At 40.0% G+C, this 20646-nt stretch overlaps 1 protein-coding gene across 1 annotated transcript in view; it reads left to right on the forward strand.

Moving 5' to 3' along the window:
• Positions 1-20646, forward strand: part of LOC107550799 (cyclic AMP-responsive element-binding protein 5-like) — a 73161-nt gene that overhangs the window by 43647 nt on the left and 8868 nt on the right. The window contains exon 7 of the mRNA XM_016232174.1: positions 542-652. Coding sequence (XP_016087660.1) covers positions 542-652 — 111 coding nt within the window. The remainder of the gene's footprint in view (positions 1-541; positions 653-20646) is intronic.

Raw genomic sequence — 20646 nt, forward strand, 5'->3', positions numbered from 1 at the left:
CACACTTCTGCAGTATTCAGCTTCCTCTCTTAGCTTGTCTTTGACTGCTGCTTTTCCCACAGTGTTGCGGAATATGCGTAGATACACAACACACACACACACACACACACACACACACACACACACACACTTTTAATTAACTTAATTAACTTCATAACATTTCCAGCAAATTCGTCTCTAAAGTAAAGCTAATACCCTAAACCTTTAAAAAAAATTATATTATTATTATTAATATTTTAATAAATTACTATTCATATTATACATAAATATTAAATAGTATGTTTAATGTTTTTAGAATAAAAACATGAAAACATTAAATATGAAATGGTTATATTTTTGCCTCAAGACAAAATTGTATCATTTAACTAGCCAGAGAGGTAAGATTGAACTAATTCTAGTAACATTTTTCAGTAATATTGTCGCCAAATGTTTGGAATGTGCATTCACATTTACGCTGTAGCTTGCTCGTTGATTTTTTTATTCAAGTTGTTTCAAGCATTGATGTGATTCTGAAGTAATATATTCACATTTGTGTATACAGATGGAGAGGCAAATGTCTATGGGCTCTAACATGATGGGCATGCAAGGCCCCACCCACAGCAGCTCATGCTCCTCCCCTCATGTTCCATCCATGCACTCAGAGGCAAAGCTGGTGAGTCAGTCACACACACAAACACACACTTGCATATTTTCCTTCTTGCCTACCCTGTAAGATTTGATTTGAGTTCATTTTTATCTTCTGTTATTGTTACAGAACTAATCACCCAGATAAGATACACAACACATGCATGGATAAGCACAAAAATATTTTTCCCTCTCTTTCTTTCTGTCGCTCAAATGCATATGCACGCACACACATAGACACACACTGACGTCTTTCTCTTTTTTACTGCGATGTATGCCAGCTTGTCCGATGTATATCTCGATGCCCTGAACATAGACTTGTGCCTCTGCTGCTTGTTAGCACTAGTTCAGCATGGTGGTGATCTCATCAGAAACAAAGCAGCCAGTCAGAGCTCTCAGAGACAGAGAGAACGAGAGAAAGAGAAAGAAACAGACTGCTGGAGAAATATGAAAATACATTTCATCAATATGGGCCGATGACAAACTGATTTATAGTTCTCTAGTAGCTACAAGAATGTACTAAACTTAAACCACACACAAGCTGTTAGTGGATTTGACTGCTAAAAAAATCAAAACGTTGAAAATAATGCACCGTTTTGAATATTCTGTCATTATTCACTTACATTTATGCCATTCCAATACCTTTATTTCTTTCCTGTGGCACAAAATGATATATTTACAGAATGTTCTGGTTGCTTTTTTTTTTTTTTTTTTTTTTTTTTACTTGTAAACTACAAATAAATAAATAATTAATAATAAAAAAATAAAAATCTGTTAAATTTATGTAAAAAAAAAAAGGTAGCTGTGGTTGCCAGAGCGTTTTAAGTTTTATGTACTGAACTTAGATTTAAATATGAAAATATATTAAAATATAACATAAAACCATACATGCCCATAAGTGATAACAAAGAAAAAACATTCAATGTGACTTGTCACACCGGGAATTCTGGGAATTTTTCATCAATTATATAATTTACCAATGACCATTTTTACAGTCCTTTAAAATTAAAATAATCATTATTATTTACAGTGTGCAAAACCAATGTGTTCAATCAAGATGCATGAAGTCGAGTGCAAACATTGCTTTGTGTTTTGAAAAGTCTCAAATTTAAAATGTTATTTGCTAAAAATCACCCAAAAGGCTATTTTGCATTTATGAAAATTCAAATATGACACGTCAATGATTTTTTTTTTTATCATCATTGTTGAAGCCCGTCCTCATGTATGGAAATAACATCTAGTACTTTTTTCTTCCATATATGAAAATCCTACAGGTTTGGAACCACATAAGGATGGGTAAATGATGACAGAATATGTGTTTTTGTGTGAACAGGACCGTTACATCCATCTGCCTGGATTTTTACAGTTACCATAGATCCCATTTAAGTATGTGGCTGCTCACACGTTTTAGTTGAGCTTCATAGCGGTGGCAAGAGGATCAGGGAGACAGATTTGATAATTAGATTAAAATCCACTAATTATACCGTGTAATAATCCGGTATTTGTGGATTTGGAATTGGACTCAGGAGGGAGTTAATTATTTTGCTCTGAGAAAAAGGGGAGTGCAGACATTTGGAGAAAGGAGGAGACTGAAAACAATACTAGATAAAAGACAGAAAGAGAGTGAGAGAGAGTGTCTGTATGTCAAAGCATGAGTGATGATTCTGACGGTGGAAAGAGCATTCAAAGAGCACTTAACTCTCTCTCCTTCTCTCCGTCCCGCTGGAGATTGATCTCCATGTGTATTTTTTAATCCTTTCGTTTTGTTGCTATGGTAACGGGCAGGGGGATCATAATATTACTTTAATGTGCAGTCTTATCTGTCCTCTGGCTGGACTCCAGGCACATCCCCCCTCTCTGCTTCGCTCTCGGCCCTGATTGTAATTGAATTATAAATTCCTTTTTTTTTTTTTCCCCTTGTGCTCTGACACGTGAAACCATTTGTTTTAAGCTTTCAAGAGTCACTAAAACAATCTTATAGGAAGAATTAAACATTGTTCGAATGCTGGCTAATTTAATTATCTGTAAGAATGCAAATATATATATATATATATAAGAGAGAGAAAGAGAGAGAAAGAGAGAGAAAGAGAGAGAGAGAGAGGGGGTCACATCACAAACACATACCAGTTTCATCACTGTGTATGTCACGCGACTCTGTTCCCCTTTCGGGCTCTGTCTTTACATTTATTTTGAAAGATGAAGCTCGCGATTATGGTAAGGGGCGTTACATTTCCGGAGAGTGCTTGCGGTCCTAAAGCAATGAAAAGAAAGCTGCCAACATCTAGAGTGTTCCAACATTCACTCCACAAAAAAAACTGAAATTAAAATTAAGATTATTATTATAAAATAATTAATTATTAAACAATAATTATTAATTATATTATTTTAATACATATACAAATAATTAATTATATATCATAAAATAATTATAGTCTAAAACTTGATACTTTTACATGAAAAGCAATATGTGAGTTCTTATTAAATGACATTTAACTGTAAATATATATATATATATATATATATATATTATATATAGTATATTATGTATATCATTTTATGTATACTGTATTGTGTAATATAGTAAGACCTTTATATATTTTTCTTAGTTTTTTCCCCCTTTTCCTAAAATAATTTATTAAAAAAATTATTATAATTTTTTTTAATTTAGCTAAATTTGACAAAGAAGAAAAGAAAAAAATATTTCACTGTTTGGTAATAAAAATAAAAATAATAATAATAATAATAATTAAAAAAAAAACGTATTCTCTGAAAACAAGTCTAAATAATTTACATAATTTTGCTTCTCTTTAGATTTTTTGTTATTTTACTATATAACAACACATTTTTTTTTCCGTGCAAGATTTAGCTTTTTTAAATTTATTTTTTTGTTGTAATTACTATGGCATCCGCACTTATCCGGCTGGGATAATGGTAACCGTTGCTATCAGGTGACCTGTTCTGGGAGATCGGAGCCATGTGTCCCCCACATGGCCCGGCCCGGCCCAGCATGACCCCAGTGTGGAGATCCAGCCCTAATCTCATTATACAGAGATGTTGACTTATTCCAAATGGGAAATATCTCCCCCAACTGTAACCTCATACCCAACCCTCAGCCACAAGAGAGAGAGAGAGCGAGAGGGTCGAACTAGAGAACATGAAGAACGCGAGAGACGGAGGAAAGTGGAAGTCTGTGTATGTGAGAAAGACAGCGAGAGAGTGTGTGAGGAGATCGTATGTTGGACGGTGGATTAGTGTGCATATGTGTGTGTGCGTGTGTGTCTGTGCTCTTTGGCCGATGAAGCCAAATTGATTTTGTGGTGGGCCAGGGGGTCTCCGGTGGAAAAAAAAACCTGCTAAAAGTGCTTTTGTTCCCACGGGACCGCTGTCAGATCGTCTCACACATACACACACACACACACAGTGCAGTCTGGCGGAGTGCCGTGCTGTCTTCATACTCTGTGGTTAAGGTGTCATTTATCTCAGGCCAGATGTGGATGAGCAGGCTCTTGTGTTTGTGGCTGTTTTGCTCTTGGGCTAAGCAGCAGAATATTTATTATTAATGAAGTCACTGATTATAGGTTTCATATATCCAGTTGTTCGATGTGCTGGGCAGATGTAGTTGCTCTGTTGTTGGAGTGGGAGTGAATTACAGTATAGTGTATATTCATTTTTCACTCTCCATTTACTCTTATGATATATTTTCATAGACATATACTCAACAAGCTATTTATCTCACATAACCAAACAGCACATGTGCTCTGTGCCCGGTCATTTTGTTTTTCCTCCACATGCTGTGTTTTGATACATGAAAGTTCTCATGTCTGTGGAAAAGGAAGCACAAACGCTCTTATCAGAGAGAGGAAAAGGCCTGTGTATGTGCCAGCTGAACCCTGTCAAACTCAGTGCGGATCCACTTTCAGTTCCACCACTGTTTTGGCATGTGCAGATTTTTGAGAGAAAAGTCCCTATGAGTTTCGGGGAGTTATACTCTGTATACAGCTTACAGCTTCCTTTGAATCATTTGCATGTAAATATTTGCTTAGAGCTATAAACTAATGTAATAAAGGGACCTGTGAGACACAGAAAATGAGAATATCCTTTTCTAAATCAGTGTTTTTGTCTTGAAAAATATAATGCATATCTGAAAATAAGTGGACATCCCATTGTACATTTTCAAAGAATGTATTTCTATTTTAGTAAATATAATGTAAAATAAATACAAATTTTATTTCAACAATTGTTATGCGTGTTTTTACTATCTTTTTTAAAGCTTGTTTATTTATTAAGTACAAAGACAAACAAACAAGCCAGGAATGTGCATTAAGAATTCAAATAGAGGTTATTTTTATTGCATATTTAAAATTAAATTGACCTGAAAAGCAAATTAAAACGTAGAAAAATTAAAGCATATTAAGATGCGTTTACAGTATTGAATATACATGCATTTTGTCAGACTTTTTCCACTTGTTTTAAAAATAAATTTCACCAAATGTATTGTTTCATATTTTAAAAATAGCCATTCTGTGCATGGAAAAGAAAGAAATGAAAGTGATTTGACTCTAATTTCATAAAGAAATATAAAAATACAAAATAACCTAATTATGCAAAGAATCAGTAAAATGCATTGAATTTAAAGGGGTCATATGATGCAATTTACATTTTTCCTTTCTCTTTAGAGTGTTACAAGCTCTTGGTGCATAAAGAAGATCTGTAAAGTTGCAAAGACTAAAGTCTCAAATCCAAAGAGATATTCTTTACAAAAGTTAAGAGTCAACCACGCCTACCTAAAACGGCTCGTTCTAACACGCCCCCACATGTCTACGTCACGATGTGGGAAGATTTGCATAACGCCGCCGAAATGTTCACGCAAAGAAAGAAGGCCTAACTTTTATTCTCGCTGTAGTATTTTTGTTGCCGCCACCGCCATGTCGTGAAGGCGCTGTGTGTTTCGTTGTGAAAGCGAAACTACTTTGTTTGGCCTTCCAAAAATGGACACGACTAGAAATCAGTGGTTAAGTTGTATTTACAACACTGTTCCAGAACACTTCAACCCAAATATTCAGATGTGTGCAGCACATTTTATGGAGGACCGTTTCCTGATCCTGGTAGAGTAGACTACAATGCCGGCTGTTCTGACTCAAAGACTGTAAGTTTTTTGGGCAGTGTAGAGTAGGGCTTGGTGTTTGTCATTTCTCCGATCACAAATGCAGATATGGTTTTATGTTTATGCGGCGCGATGCAATGCAACGCAATGCGTAAAAAGACAGCATAAGTCATTATAATCCATAATTATGTCCCCACTGGATGCAACGAATACCTCGTTTATAATGGGTTTTCATGTTTTTGAATCATCGCTCCGGCCTGACAGGGCATCATCACAATGTGGTAGGGGCGTAACATTTCCGTCACATGCTTGAGGTATTCGGCCAATCACAACGCACTGGATAGCTGGCCAATCACAGCACACCTCGATTTTTCAGACCGATGAGCTTTGTAAAAATCGATGCATTTCAGAAAGGCGGGGCATAGAGGAGAAACAATAATGTACAGTATGTGGAAAATAATGTGTTTTTTAACCTTAAACCTCATAAACACATTTCATTACACCAACTACACAAAATAATGTTCTTTTTAGCAGCATCATATGACCCCTTTAATATTTGCAAGGGTATTTGCTAATAGCTACTCCACACAAGTTCTCTTGACCAGGAACTGAAAATCTACGACTTCTGCTTGGAATGTTAGTCTCACTATTCATGCCAGTGACAGTTAAAAACAATCTGTGGTTCTTTGTTTTATCAGGGGGTAATTATCCGTTGTTTACATTGTTACTAAGGATGATAAATTTGTCACTAAGCATCAGACTAGATGATGAGCATTTTTTATGAGATAAACAATGCTATATGTTCCTGCTCTGTTTTCTCGGGGCCCTTGTGCTGGCACACGCCGCTCAGATGATATAATCCTTGGCATGCTCTAAATGTACTTGTTTTTTTACTTGAGCTGTGGAAAAAAAAAAGGAACCTTTCTTAAAGAAACATTTCACTGAGGGATTCAAAGTGATGTAAAGTTTTCATGTGAGTGCTGGAGATTCAGGCTTATGTAATCGCACCCTCACATAATCCTTGGCATGCTCTAAATGTACTTGTTTTTTTTACTTGAGCTGTGGAAAAAAAAGGAACCTTTCTTAAAGAAACATTTCACTGAGGGATTCAAAGTGATGTAAAGTTTTCATGTGAGTGCTGGAGATTCAGGCTTATGTAATCGCACCCTCATTCATCCACAGAGGATCAGATCTGATCGCAAAAGTATTCAGATGCAGGCATACTTGAAGCAAAGATGTACAAATCTTTAATTGTGTTGGGTTACACTATTTTATAAAATATTTTGTGTATTTGCTTATAATTATACAATTGTATTATTTTTATTGTAATTAGGTGATGCTTTGCTTTTTATCTGAATCCTTTAATTTATTAAAAATACATAAAAAATATGATTGATTGATTCATACATACAATGACTTGAATACACCTCTGCTGTGGTGAGTATGTGTATAATTTTTGAATTAAAATGTATGTTGATATTTTTAGGGAGCATAGTCAAAAATGTCAATGATACAACTGTCCTATGATAATGAAACAAAAACCTTAAAAAAGTAGTTTGGTATTATATTTTATTATTATTTCTTAGAAAAAGTGTGGTGTATTCCCAAAAAATATGTTTTTAAGAACTTGGCAGATGTGTTTTAAACTTTTTTATTTATTTATTTATTTTTTGGACACTTTTTCATGTAAATTCCACATTAATTGAATACATTTTTCAATATAAAAAAGATTATTACTATATTTTTTACATGAAAATACTTCTTCAGTCTTTAAATCAAGTAGTAGCATTTAATTTGATGTTACTTGCCATTTCGTTGTAATTGTTATGAATTTTACTATAGTTTTTGAGTGAAAATTGTTTCTCCATTTTGTTTCAGTGTATGTATGTTTTATGTCTGTATGGAAACTGTAATATATTGTCATACCTTCTGTTGTAAATGTGGGATGTTACTATTATTTATTTTTTATGTAACTTAATTTCAAATCTCATGCGTAATTTCAGACTAATTTCAATGACTCAGTATTTCTGCTTCATTGAATTATGTCTCCATCAGTGGAAGGTCACATTAAGTTGCGAGTCCTTTACTGAAGAGACACCTGCAGCTGGTGCACAGGTTGTGTGTGAACCTCTGTTTGCACAACGACAATCTAAATCCATGTTTTGTAAGCAACATCTGTATGAATGGTGGCATTGTTAGGGGATGATGTCACAGGAGAGGGGTGATGAGCTAACGCACAGCTGAAACCAGCCACACCGCGTAGACCGACCATTACATATGTTAACATACAAAGAAAGCGGGAGAGACTAAATGCATCATGGTTGTGACAAAATGTCATGAAACTTTGTTGAATGCTCATCAGAATGGCTACCTACACTATTTACTGCTCACAGCATGTCATATAGGCTATATCTAAAATTTCGATTCACGTAATTGATAGTTAATTCATTTCACTCTTGTTTTTATGCACCTAAATCACAACTGCTTAATTTAAGTTAGTTTCAAAATAGAGAGGCAGAACTTATAGCTTCATTGTCTTTGCAACAAAAGGATTATCTTGTTTAACCAATGCATTTACAATGCACAATTGTGTTTTTCATTGAGTGGGTGGGGGGATGGAGAACATCCAGTGTGCGTTTGAGTTCTAACGGCATGTGTTGTTATAGCTGTAAGAGTCCAGCCTTTTGGGTAATGGTTCAGAGGCCACCAGTGGGTCCACATCACAGTAGAGTTTAGCTGAGTAAACTGGTCACGTTATAAGATGATCACCAAAAACACCATTTAAGGCCCCATTTAAATTAAGGAAACTGTTGAGTTTTTTTAGACACTTAATTGCAAATAAATGAAAGTGTATTATAGTTTAAATGTATATTAAATGCAATTATAGCTGAACATAAGAGTGATTTTTTCACCAAATTGAGTAGGACTTAAGTATATCTTTATATATATTTTCATAATTATTTCTATTGTCTTTTAAATATTGTACTGCTGAATGTAAAAGCATTTATGATGTTAAAATATACTTAAATATAATTTCTACTGAAACTTGTATGCCATCTATTCAAATGTATTTGTAATTACATGTTTATAATGAAGTAGCTATTTAGTACATTTACATTTATATGAACTTTTACTATTTTGTTAACTTTTATTAACCATTGCTAACTACTAATGCAGTATGTTAGTCAACACATCAAAAAAGTGTATTTCTTTAAAGCACAACAAAAGGTCATGATTTAAAATTTATGATAAGTTTGAGATTATTGCAAAATTTACATTTTAAACATGTACTTAACAGGTGTGCTGATATTATATTGCATTATATCTGCAAGTACAGTTCTCCTTCAGGAACTCGAGCTGCATCGGACAACGCTATGGGAACGAATGCCTTCAGCGTGACCGTGCTCTGAATCACGTGTGTAATCAGTCCAATGGATGGGCGAGACGTTACGGGCGGGGTGACGTAGCGACCAGGAAGCTTAAAAGCATGTGCGGTGGAACCGGCGTCAGCGTTCTGTCTTAAACTGAGGCTAAGACAAAGTATTAAACTGAGGCTAAGACAAAGTATTTGGGCGAGAGCAGACAGTGTTATAGGCTGTGTGTTCCTCCCTGCCTGCGCTACATTACGGGTGGGGATACACACAGTCTGTGCATTGTCTGCTTGGGAACGAGGCACACAGAGTCGGGCTCTCGAGGGAGACGACTGCCCGCATTGTGAGCGTCTGCCGCTGCGTATGCTGTGCTCCCGGAAGGCTCTCTTTGAGGACGGAGCCTTCACCAGCATTCCTATTGGTACTGGCCCCACTTCCGCTGAGGCGGAGCGGTGGCTGCACTTGTGGGGTTTGCAGATGGATCTGGTGGAGGGAATGGAGACGGGCAAGTCCCTATCTTCTTCCTCACCCACCAGATCCAGCGCCCGCTCTCTGGGATCGGAAGCCCGCTCTGCGGTTTCTTCCCCCCCGGGGAGAGGGCTCAACGGTCCCGCTTGTCTTCCTCCGAGGAGGTTGACGTGGAGGGCGTTGATGAGGATTCTCCCCCTCATTTGCCCCAGTATGAGGAGCTATTGGAGGTGGTTACTCACGCTGTGGCCAAGTTGAACATCGATTGGCCCGCAGAGAAACAGGCTGAACCGCAGAAAAGCAAGCTGGATGAAAGCTTTCTACGGTCTAGGCCGCCACCTCCACGCCGGAGCCTGCCATTCTTTCCCGACCTCCACACCGAGATGTCGAGGTCGTGGGCTAGACCATTCTCGGCCTGCCTCTTTATCCCTGCTTCCGACTATTATGTTAACATGGTGGGGTTGAGTGAGCGCGGTTACAGGGCGATGCCCCGGGTTGAGCAGACGCTTGCGAGCTATCTGTCCCCCGGTGCGGCATCGTCCTTGAAGGCTCTGGTATTGCCCTCCAAGCTGCTGCGTACAACTTCAGCGCTGGGGGGCAAGGGGTACACGGCAGCGGGTCAGGCTGGTGCGTGTCTGCACATTATGCCAGTGTTACAGCCATACCAAGCCGACCTGCTGAAAGAGCTAGATATGGGCGAGGAGGTTAAGTCTGAGGATATCACCGTGCTCAGGCGAACCGCTGATCTGTCTCTCCGTGCCACCAAAGAGACCGACCGTGCCATCGGCAGGTCTATGGCATGACTGGTGGAGGCGGAGAGGCACCTGTGGTTGAGCCTGTCTGACATGAAAGAGAAGGACAGGGTCTTCCTCATGGACGCCCCTCTTGCACCTTCTGGCCTGTTCGGCGACGCCGTCAACTCCGTCTTCGACAGGTACCAGGAGGCTCGTAAACAAGCAGCGGCGTTTCAGCCCCCTCCGTGTACCAGCTCCTCATACCGGGAGGCTCAAAAGCATCTGGGTCAGGGACTTCGAAGTTTAAGCCAGATCTGCAGACCGCCCTTCAGACTAAGAAGTCCTCGACCAAGAAGTCCTGACGCCGGTAACTCAGTGCCCTCAGGAGATCGTTGTGCCAACCCTGCCACCTTCTCTCATTCACCGCCCGGAAATGTAATGGTACTAAGAGGATCGCTACCTCTACGGAGGTCTCTAGAGCAGCTAGTTTGGCCGTCCCCTGCCGGTCCGCCACTTTAGGGCACCAAGCTAGCCGCTCTGACTACACCAGAGGTCAGTCTCGAGAGACGGATTCCCTTAGTAGACTATTTGGTAGTGTGGAAACTACTGTCAAATGTATCTCAGTGTTTCCTGCACACTGTAGAAAGAGGCAACAGAATCCAGTTCGGTTCCCCTCCACCTCGTTTCAATGGGGTCATTCCCACTCTGGTGGGCCCCGAGCAGGCTCTGGTATTGGAACAATAAGTAGACACTCTCTTGAGGAAGGAGGCCATAGAGGTGGTCCCTCCCCATGAAAGAGAGTCAGGGTTCTACAGCCGGTACTTCATCGTTCCAAAGAAGGATGGAGGGTTGCGTCCCATTTTAGATCTGCGTCAGTTGAACCGCTTAGTCATATGACTGAAGTCCAGGATGCTTTCACTCAAACAGGTCGTGTCTCAGATCGATCACGATCGTCGTGTCATGATCGATCTAAAAGACACATACTTCCACATCTCCATCCTTCCCCATCACAGGAAGTTCCTTAGGTTTGCTTTTGGGGGCAAAGCTTACCAATACTGGGTTCTTCCTTTCGGACTTGCACTCTCATCCCGCACTTTCACGAAGTGTGTGGATGCTGCTCTGGTTCCTTGCGACTCCAGGGCATCCGCATACTGAATTACATCGACGGTTGGTTGATATTAGCTCAATTTGAACAGGTGGCGTTTCGGCATCAAGATGTCATTCTTGCCCACATGAAAGAGCTGGGGTTAAGACTAAACACCAAGAAAAGTGTGCTTTCTCCATTACAGAGAACCACTTATCTGGGCATGGTGTGGGATTCGACCACGATGCAGGCATGTCTGTCTCCTGCTCGGATCGAGTCGATCCTCACTGCAGTCGCGAGAGTGAGAGAAGGTCGGTCACTCACTGTCAAGCAACTTCAAAAACGGCTGGGTCTGATGGCAGCTGCGTCCAACGTGATACTTTTTGGCCTGCTGTACATGAGACCCCTACAGTGGTGGCTCAAGACCTAGGGGTTCTCCCCTAGGGGAAACCCGCTCCGCATGCTCAAGGTCATGTGGCACTGCCTACATGCCTTAGACATGTGGAGGAAACCTTGGTTCTTGTCTCAGGGCCCGGTGCAGGGAGCTCCTTGTCGCCACGTAACGCTAGCGACGGACGCATCCCTCACCGGTTGAAGAGCGGTCATGAGTGGCCGCTCAGCCCGCGGTCTGTGGAGCAGTTGCCATCTCTCGTGGCACATCAACTGCCTGAAGATGCTGGCCGTGTTTCTAGTATTGAAACACTTTCTCCCAAACCTAAGAGATCGCCATGTGTTGGTGCGCACCGACAACACAGCGGTGGTCTCTTACATCAACCACCAGGGAGGTCTGTGTTCGCACCCCCTTTACAGGCTGGCACACCAGATCCTTGTGTGGTCCCAGGGCAAACTCCTCTCACTGAGAGCAGTTCACATCCCTGGGCATCTCAATATGGGAGCAGACATCCTGTCGAGGCAGGGGCCGAGGCCCAGGGAATGGAGGCTTCACCTCGAGGTGGTGAAGCAGATATGGAGAGTTTTCCGTCTGTATGCCTTTCCCCCGATCGCTCTGCTCCCGGGAGTTCTGGAGAGAGTGTGCCGGGACGGGGTCCGTCTACTACTAGTAGCCCCGTTCTGGTCGGTCGTATATGGTTCTTGGATCTGATTTCCCTTCTCGACGGCTCTCCATAGGAGATTCTTATCAGGAGCGATCTCCTCTCACAGGCGGAGGGTACGATCTTTCACCCCCGCCCGGAACTGTGGATGCTGTCGGTATGGCCTCTGAGGGGGCACAACTCGTAGCTTCCGGTCTCTCAACCGAGGTTGTTGAGACCATCCTCAAATCCAGAGTTCTCTCTACGAGGAAACTGTATGCCTTGAAGTGGAAGCTTTTCACTTCTTGATGCGGAGACCACCAGCTCGACCCAGTTAACTGCCCAGTTGGTACAGTGCTGGAGTTCCTGCAGGCCTGATTCTCCGCAGGGTTGACCCACTCCACCCTGAAGGTCTACGTGGCGGCCATTGTGGCCTACCACGCCCCTCTCGGTGGCCAGTCATTGGGCAGACACCCTGTAGTTATACGTTTCCTCTGTGGTGCGCTGAGGCTGAGGACTCCGGTAAGATCTCGTGTCCCCCCGTGGGACCTGGCTGTGGTGTTAGAAGCTCTTTGTAAGCCTCCCTTCGAGCCTATTGAGGAGATCTCTGATCGCCATCTCACTATAAAGACTACCTTCCTTCTGGCGATATCTTCTCTCAAGAGAGTTGGGGATCTTCAGGCCCTCTCAGTGGCCCCAGATTTTGCGCCTGGTCTGGACAAAGCGTTCCTCTACCCTCGAGCAGGGTATGTCCCTAAGGTCCCCTCCTCTACACCAGGTCTTCTGTCCTCCTCCCTTCCGGGAGCCTGACCAGCAGAAGCTTAATTGTATGTGTCCAGTGTGAGCACTGGACACATATGTTCACTGAGCTGCCCTGTGGAGAAGGGCTGACCAACTGCTCGTGTGATACGGTCCCCCTAAGAGAGGTCTCCCTGCTACGAAACAGACCCTCAGCCGGTGGATAGTGGGTGCTATTTCCATTGCTTATGAGTCCTCTGATCTCCCCTCGCCTCTGGGGGTCAAGGCTCACTCAACCAGAAGTGTGGCGGCTTCCAAGGCCTTGTTAGCAGGTGTATTTTTGCAGGGTGTCTGCAATGCTGCGGGTTGGTGCACACCCCTAACGTTCGTCAGGTTCTATGGCCTAGATATGCGAGCCACTCCTGGCTCTTCTGTTCTCTCGCCATAACTGTGCTCGTCCACATTAGGCAGGGATTTGTAAGTCTGGCGGCGTGGGCACACTCGTTCCCATGTAACCATGGTTCCCAGAGGGAACGAGATGCTGCGTCTCAGTGCCACACTTCCGGCATCCCTGCGAGCGCTTGCTTCATTCCTAGAAGCTGACGCCGGTTCCACCGCATGTGCTTTTAAGCTTCCTGGTCGCTACGTCACCCCACCCGTGGTGTCTCGATTACACACTTGATTCAGAGCATGGTCACGCTGAAGGTGTTCCCATAGCGTTTTCCGATGCAGCGTCTTGTTCCCTCAGGGAACCATGGTTACATGCGTAACCTGGAGACGTTTTTTAAAAATATACTTTAAGGATTGTAAGTACACTACAAATGCACATTCAATACATTTAAGCACACTTCTTTTTGTAGTTTAACAGTGCGGTCAATTGTCCGCACAGCAGCTATTTATGTTTATTTTGTAACTAATTTGATATTTCCTTAACTATACATTTACAGGCACACATGAAATAAACTTCCCTTTTTTCTGTATCTTCACTTGTATAACTAAATATGTCAAATAAAGATTTGCTAAAACTAAGTTCCTCATCAAACGACCTACACTTTATTCCGAGAGCTGTAGCTGATACCTTTATTTGTCTAAATGCAACACATGCTAATACATTTCAGTACTAAAGACATTAACCTACCTGTCTTTTCCTCTTTGAAGTTAAGGACCCTCGGTACTCGCAGATCCACACCATGAGCGCAATCAGCTCTGTTTTTACAACTGTTTGACCCTGAAATGTTTCAAATGGTGTTTGTTGAATGCACTGTGTAAGTAATACAGGTTGATTGGGAAGGCTGGAGCCTCTTTCATTTCATGCTGTGCGGTATTTACATGGTAAAATGATGGATGTCTGTGTCGGCAGTTGCACTTGCGTTGATTAGCTTGTCTGTGGAGCTGATGGTGTCTGCTTTTGTTAGGTGATCCTGATTGGGTTCTGTAGCTATTACCCAACCTGCCATTCAGGCTTTAAGGTAGTGATTTTCTTTCTCAGCTCATGCTTCAGAGGAGAGTTCTGGTGCCGAGCCACTTTATGAAGTGGGAATTCAGTATTTAAAGAGCTTGTGTTATTAAAAAAAAAGTATAGCTACAAAAAACGGGTGTTGGATTTACTTTAAAACAATTTCTATACTAGTAAACTTCATTTAGATTTACATTTATGCATTTGGCATTTTTTATCCAAAGTGACTTTGGATATTTGAATAGTTCTTGCTTTCCATGGGAATCAAACCCATTACATTGGCGTTGCTTGCTCCATGCTCTACTGTTTGAAATTACAGGAAGGAAATTTCACAAATATTACACAGAAATGGCAAGTAACACATTAAATGAAATGTGTTAAAACACATTTTATTCTAAAATATACTTCAGTAATCTTTTATTTACAACTTAATTTTTTTTACAGTGTATGACATTAAAATGTACATATTTTTCTTAATAAACGTACTTTTTTACAATAAGGGGTGATTTTTAACATTAGTTAATGCTTTAGGTATCATGAGCAATCAATGAACAACATTTTTTAAGCATTATTAATGTATTTATGCTAGTAAACTTCATTTAGATTTACATTTATGCATTTGGCATTTTTTTATCCAAAGTGACTTTGGATATTTGAATAGTTCTTGCTTTCCATGGGAATCAAACCCATTACATTGGCGTTGCTTGCTCCATGCTCTACTGTTTGAAATTACAGGAAGGAAATTTCACAAATATTACACAGAAATGGCAAGTAACACATTAAATGAAATGTGTTAAAACACATTTTATTCTAAAATATACTTCAGTAATCTTTTATTTACAACTTAATTTTTTTTACAGTGTATGACATTAAAATGTACATATTTTTCTTAATAAACGTACTTTTTTACAATAAGGGGTGATTTTTAACATTAGTTAATGCTTTAGGTATCATGAGCAATCAATGAACAACATTTTTTAAGCATTATTAATGTATTTATAAATATGTAATTATTTATAAACAAACTGTTGTTCCTTGTTCATTCATGTCCATTCATAAGACATTAATTTATGATTAACTTGAAGTGTTAAAAATATGTTTATTGACATTAATTAAATCAGTACTATTCCCTGTTAGTTCATTATATCTAATGCATAAATTGCTATAAATAAATTGAACCTTATTCTAAAAAGTTAACAAATATTTTCATTATTTTTCATTACAACATAATTCCTTATTAAACATAATTAAAACATAACTTTTCTCTGCTAACTGTTCTTTTCATCCAGTAATGTCATATCCCACTTTTCTCAATCCAATCAATTCTCAGTAGATAAAATCTAGTCCCTCCTGACATTTCTCGCTCAAAATTCTGCTTCACTCTTAAATGTCACATTTTAGAAGTTAAATGCATTTCAAATACACTTTTGTGTTATTTTTTAACCCTTTAAACTATTTCGAGATCCTGAAGTCTGAAATCTTTTTTAGAAGAATGAATGTCCTTATTTTTTTGCCACATGCGTCTGCTTGTAGTTTTTTGCCTTCCCGCTGTCATTCTGTATAAATGACAGTGGGTAGGCATTCTGCATCATGTATAAAATTCCTGCTCTGTGACAAAATGCAATGTAAAGCCAAATGATTAGCCTGGCAAAGCAGACACAGACCCACAGTTGTGCCAAACAGTGCAGTCTGACGGCAACACTCCCACCAAACGGATTGCCTCTCCCGACTCAGAAACCCTCCCATAAGAAATCAGTTAAGTGGTCCTCAGCTCACAACCGCTAGCAGGGTCTTGCTTAAGGGGGCGAGATGGGAGTGGGGGTGGGGATTGTTAAAAATGAGCTAATGGGCTGTGTGGTGCAGGGATCAGGCATGCTCAGCGAGGCACAGCAGGGCCTGGACGCGGAAAGACGAGGGCAAGACCCTTATTGAGTCTGGCATCAGTATTCAGGGAAACTGGGAGAAATAGATGGGCGTCTCGTACCTTGGAGTCCTCAGAGTGCAGGAACCAGTGCCAGGAAAATTACAGCTCAGATTTATGCAACGAGGGAGAGTGAACATAAAGCACATTACAGACCCAGAGGGCTGAAGGACTCAAGAGTTAGTGGCTGAGACGTTGAATCTATGGGACTCTAGTGCAGGATACTTTATACGTCTGATTTCAACCTCCTCTGTGGTGGGAAACGACTGTAAAATAGCACAGCCATGACTAGTACGGATAGTATAAAAGCATAACATCACATTTGCAATTAAATATTTTTGTAGTGTGCTGAATGGGGCTGTCAATTGAACACATTGCAATTTATTAAAAATAAATACATTAAAAAGAATGTGTCAATTTTTTTTATAATTAATTTAAAACTCGTTTTAAACAATGCAGTAAAAGCAGTAATATTATGAAATATTATTGCAATTCGAAAGAACAGTTTTCTATTTTCATATATTTTAAAATGTACTTCTTTCTATGATAGCAATGCTGCATTTTTAGCAGCCATTATTCCACTCTTCAGTTTTTTTTGATGAATAGAAAGTTTAAAAGAACAGCATTTATTTAAAATATGCATTTATTACAATGTAAAAGTCTTCACTGACAGTTTTTATCAATTTAATTCATCATTGCTGAATAAAAGTAATATAAGAGTAAATATTTTTTTTGTATAATTTACACATTTAATCATAATATAATTCTATAATATGAAATATCATGCAAGTACACTTCTAATTTTACAAATTTTCATGAAACCAAGGGCTCCAACTTTCTCATTTGGTTTATGTTAGAAGGAGAGAGAAGTCTCACAGTTTATAAAGTGTAATCGTTACAGGCAAGGAACAGGAGAGAGATGAAAGGAAATAGAGAAGAAAAGGAACAACACAGAAAGAGATTGGCAGAAAGAGTATTAGACAGGGAGAGCTGTCACTGATATGGTTTATAGTGAGTTTAGTTGGCAGTAAGTCTGGGCTCTTTCTGGCACAACATACACACACACACACACACACACACACACACACACACACACACACACACACACACACACACACACACACTGTCCAGAAAGAGTATTAGACAGGGAGAGCTGTCACTGATATGGTTTATAGTGAGTTTAGTTGGCAGTAAGTCTGGGCTCTTTCTGGCACAACATACACACACACACACACACACACACACACACACACACACACACTGTCCTGATCCACTTCTACCCAGGGGCTCCCTTTTACCTCTGACCTCATTCACTTTGATTTACTCCTTCAGCAGCAGGTGTGGCCCTCCCTTTCTCCTTACACTCTTTTATTGATATGAAGTCATTCCTCCGTCTGCAGAAAGCTGAGTCTGTTGTAAAGATGCACCTTGATGCACTCGCAATGATATCACTCAAACACAAAGTGTCACGAAGGAAGAGGCAATTAATAAATACCATTAATGTGCAATTACCCATCATGCCTCAGGCTTTGTGAAAGACATGACTGAGTGAGAGAAATGAGAGGTCAGAAAGGAGAGGCTAAAGATCAGTGATGAAACAGAGAAGAATTTTAAAGGATTGCTGCTTTTATGACTGTGGACAGACAGATATCTGTATGGATATCACATGACCGAAACCTGATAGATCATCGGATGGGCTCTATGTTTTACATCACTTAAAATATCTGATGATTGATTTGTAGAAGGAAAGGAACAGGATGAGAAACATTGTGGGTCGTTTTTGTGGAGGATATTATCCATGTCCAGACATATTCCCCTACCATAGTGTTGTGTTGCCACATTTCCATACAGTTTGGTCCAATTTGAAGCTTGTTGTGGCCAAGAATCATGGCCTTTTTTCTGCTTTTACATGCCATTTAGGTGTGGGATCATCTGAAATTGAATATACTGTATATATATTAAAAAGAATGGCAACAGTTTTAAGAAAACTAAACAAAAGAAAACAAAACATTTAACATTTACATTTAATCATTTAGCAGACGCTTTTTATCCAAAACGACTTACAAATGAGAAGAGCAAATAGAAGCAATTCTGACCAATAGGAGGGCAACAGTATACAAGTGCTGTAACAAGTCTCAGTTAGTCTAGCACAGCACATATACCAGTTGTTTTTTTGTTTTTGTTTTTGTTTTTCAGAAAAAGAGACAAATAGAATAAGAAAATGTTAGCATTAGTTAGTCAAGTGCTGACGAAAAATATGTGTCTTTAGACATTTTTTGAAGATGGCCAAAAGACTCGGCTGCTCGAATTGAGATAGGCAGGCCATTCCACCAGCTTGGCACAGTCCAGGTAAAGGTCCGTGAGAGTGATTTCGTGCCTCTTTGGGATGGTACCATGAAGCGTCGTTCACTTGCAGAACACAAGCTTCTGGAGGGTGCATAGGAGTGAGGTGAGCCGCCTGGCCGGGTGGTGCAGTGACAACAATAGTCTGAACTAGTGAGTTTAGGTACTTTGGGGCAGAGCCAGTGGTTGTCTTGTAGACAAACATCAGTGCCTTGAATTTGATGCGAGTGGCTATCGGCATTCAGTGCAAACTGATGAAGAGAGGTGTGACGTGTGCTGTCTTCGGCTCATTGAAGACCACTCTTGCCGCAGCATTCTGGATCAGTTGCAAAGGCTTGATAGTACATGCCGGAAGGCCCGCTAAGAGAGCATTACAATAATCCAGTCTGGAGAGAACAGGAGCTTGGACAAGGAGATAGGCCGTTGTAGTAATATGGTCTGTGAAGCTTAGCTAATCATCAATCACAACTCCAAGGTTCCTGGCTGTCCTAGAAGGAGTTATGGTTGACAAACCTAGCTGTATAGAGAAGTTGCGATGAAGTGCTGGGTTGGCTGAGACCACAAGCAGTTCTGTCTTCGCAAGGTTGAGTTGAAGGTGGTGGTCCTTCATCCAGCCAGAGATGTCTGTCAGACAGGCTGCAATGCGAACAGTTACCGTTGGATCATCTGGTTGGAATGAGAAGTAGAGTTGAGTGTCATCAGCACAAAAAAAGCAAAAATTGGGAAAAGTCCAGAAACATTGGCTTTTTTCAGACAGGCAGTAAAGGATTTTTGGCCCATCCAACTTAAATATGTATTTGTTATCTAAAAAAAGGTGGGGAAAAAAACACACACACAAAAAGTTTGTTTGTTTTTGCGTCTTAGTTTGAACAAATTCTTTTTTTTATTATTATTATTTATTTATTGCCAAACACCCTAGTTGTTTGGAATTTTGCTTGATGAGCTCTTCAACAATAATAACAAACATTAAAATACATACAATATATAAATACATACACATACACAACTATCTATGTCCTATCAATTATAAGGAGTGAAATACAGATGCATAGACACCAGAGGAATTAAGAGCATGAACAATCCTACAATAAGTGCTGTTCAAAAAACGTGTAGAGTTTTAATTGCTCTAAGGCGTCTGCCTGAAGGAAGAGGTGTAAAGAGGTGTCTGGCTGGATGTAAGGGATCTTTCAGGATTGTTAAACCTTTTTTCTGCAAAAGTGAAACATAGATCTCATCAATAGTGGGAAGATCACAACCAATAATTTTCGAAGCAACCCAAGTTATGTTACTAATCTGACTTCTCTGCTGAGCTGTGGAGCTGCCAAACCACACTATAAGTGAGAAAGTCAGCATGCTTTCAATGACAGCTCTATAAAAATTTAACATACCAACTTTAGATACGCCAAACACCGTCTTAAGAAAAAAAGCCTTTGATGAGATTTTTAAATAATGCCTCTTAGGTTGTCGTCCCACTTTAACGTTGCAGAGATAGTAGTCCCGAGAAACTTAAAACATAAAATTATGAGTACAACTCCATTTGAACAGTATAGAAACCTCCCTTCTATAGTCCGATTCGTTATTATTTGTTATTAAACCAGTCAATGTAGTATCATCTGCAAACTTAAAAATTTACACTGATTTACAATGTGAAACACAATCATTAGTGTATACAGAGTACAATAATGGTGACAGCACACATCCTTGTGGGGCCCCCACACTAATTGTTTTGAGACTTGAAAGTATATTATTAATTTTAACTACTTGTGTTCTGT

This window comes from Sinocyclocheilus grahami, unplaced genomic scaffold (assembly GCF_001515645.1).
Source record: "Sinocyclocheilus grahami isolate Dianchi unplaced genomic scaffold, SAMN03320097.WGS_v1.1 scaffold408.1, whole genome shotgun sequence".
Lineage (NCBI taxonomy): Eukaryota > Metazoa > Chordata > Actinopteri > Cypriniformes > Cyprinidae > Sinocyclocheilus > Sinocyclocheilus grahami.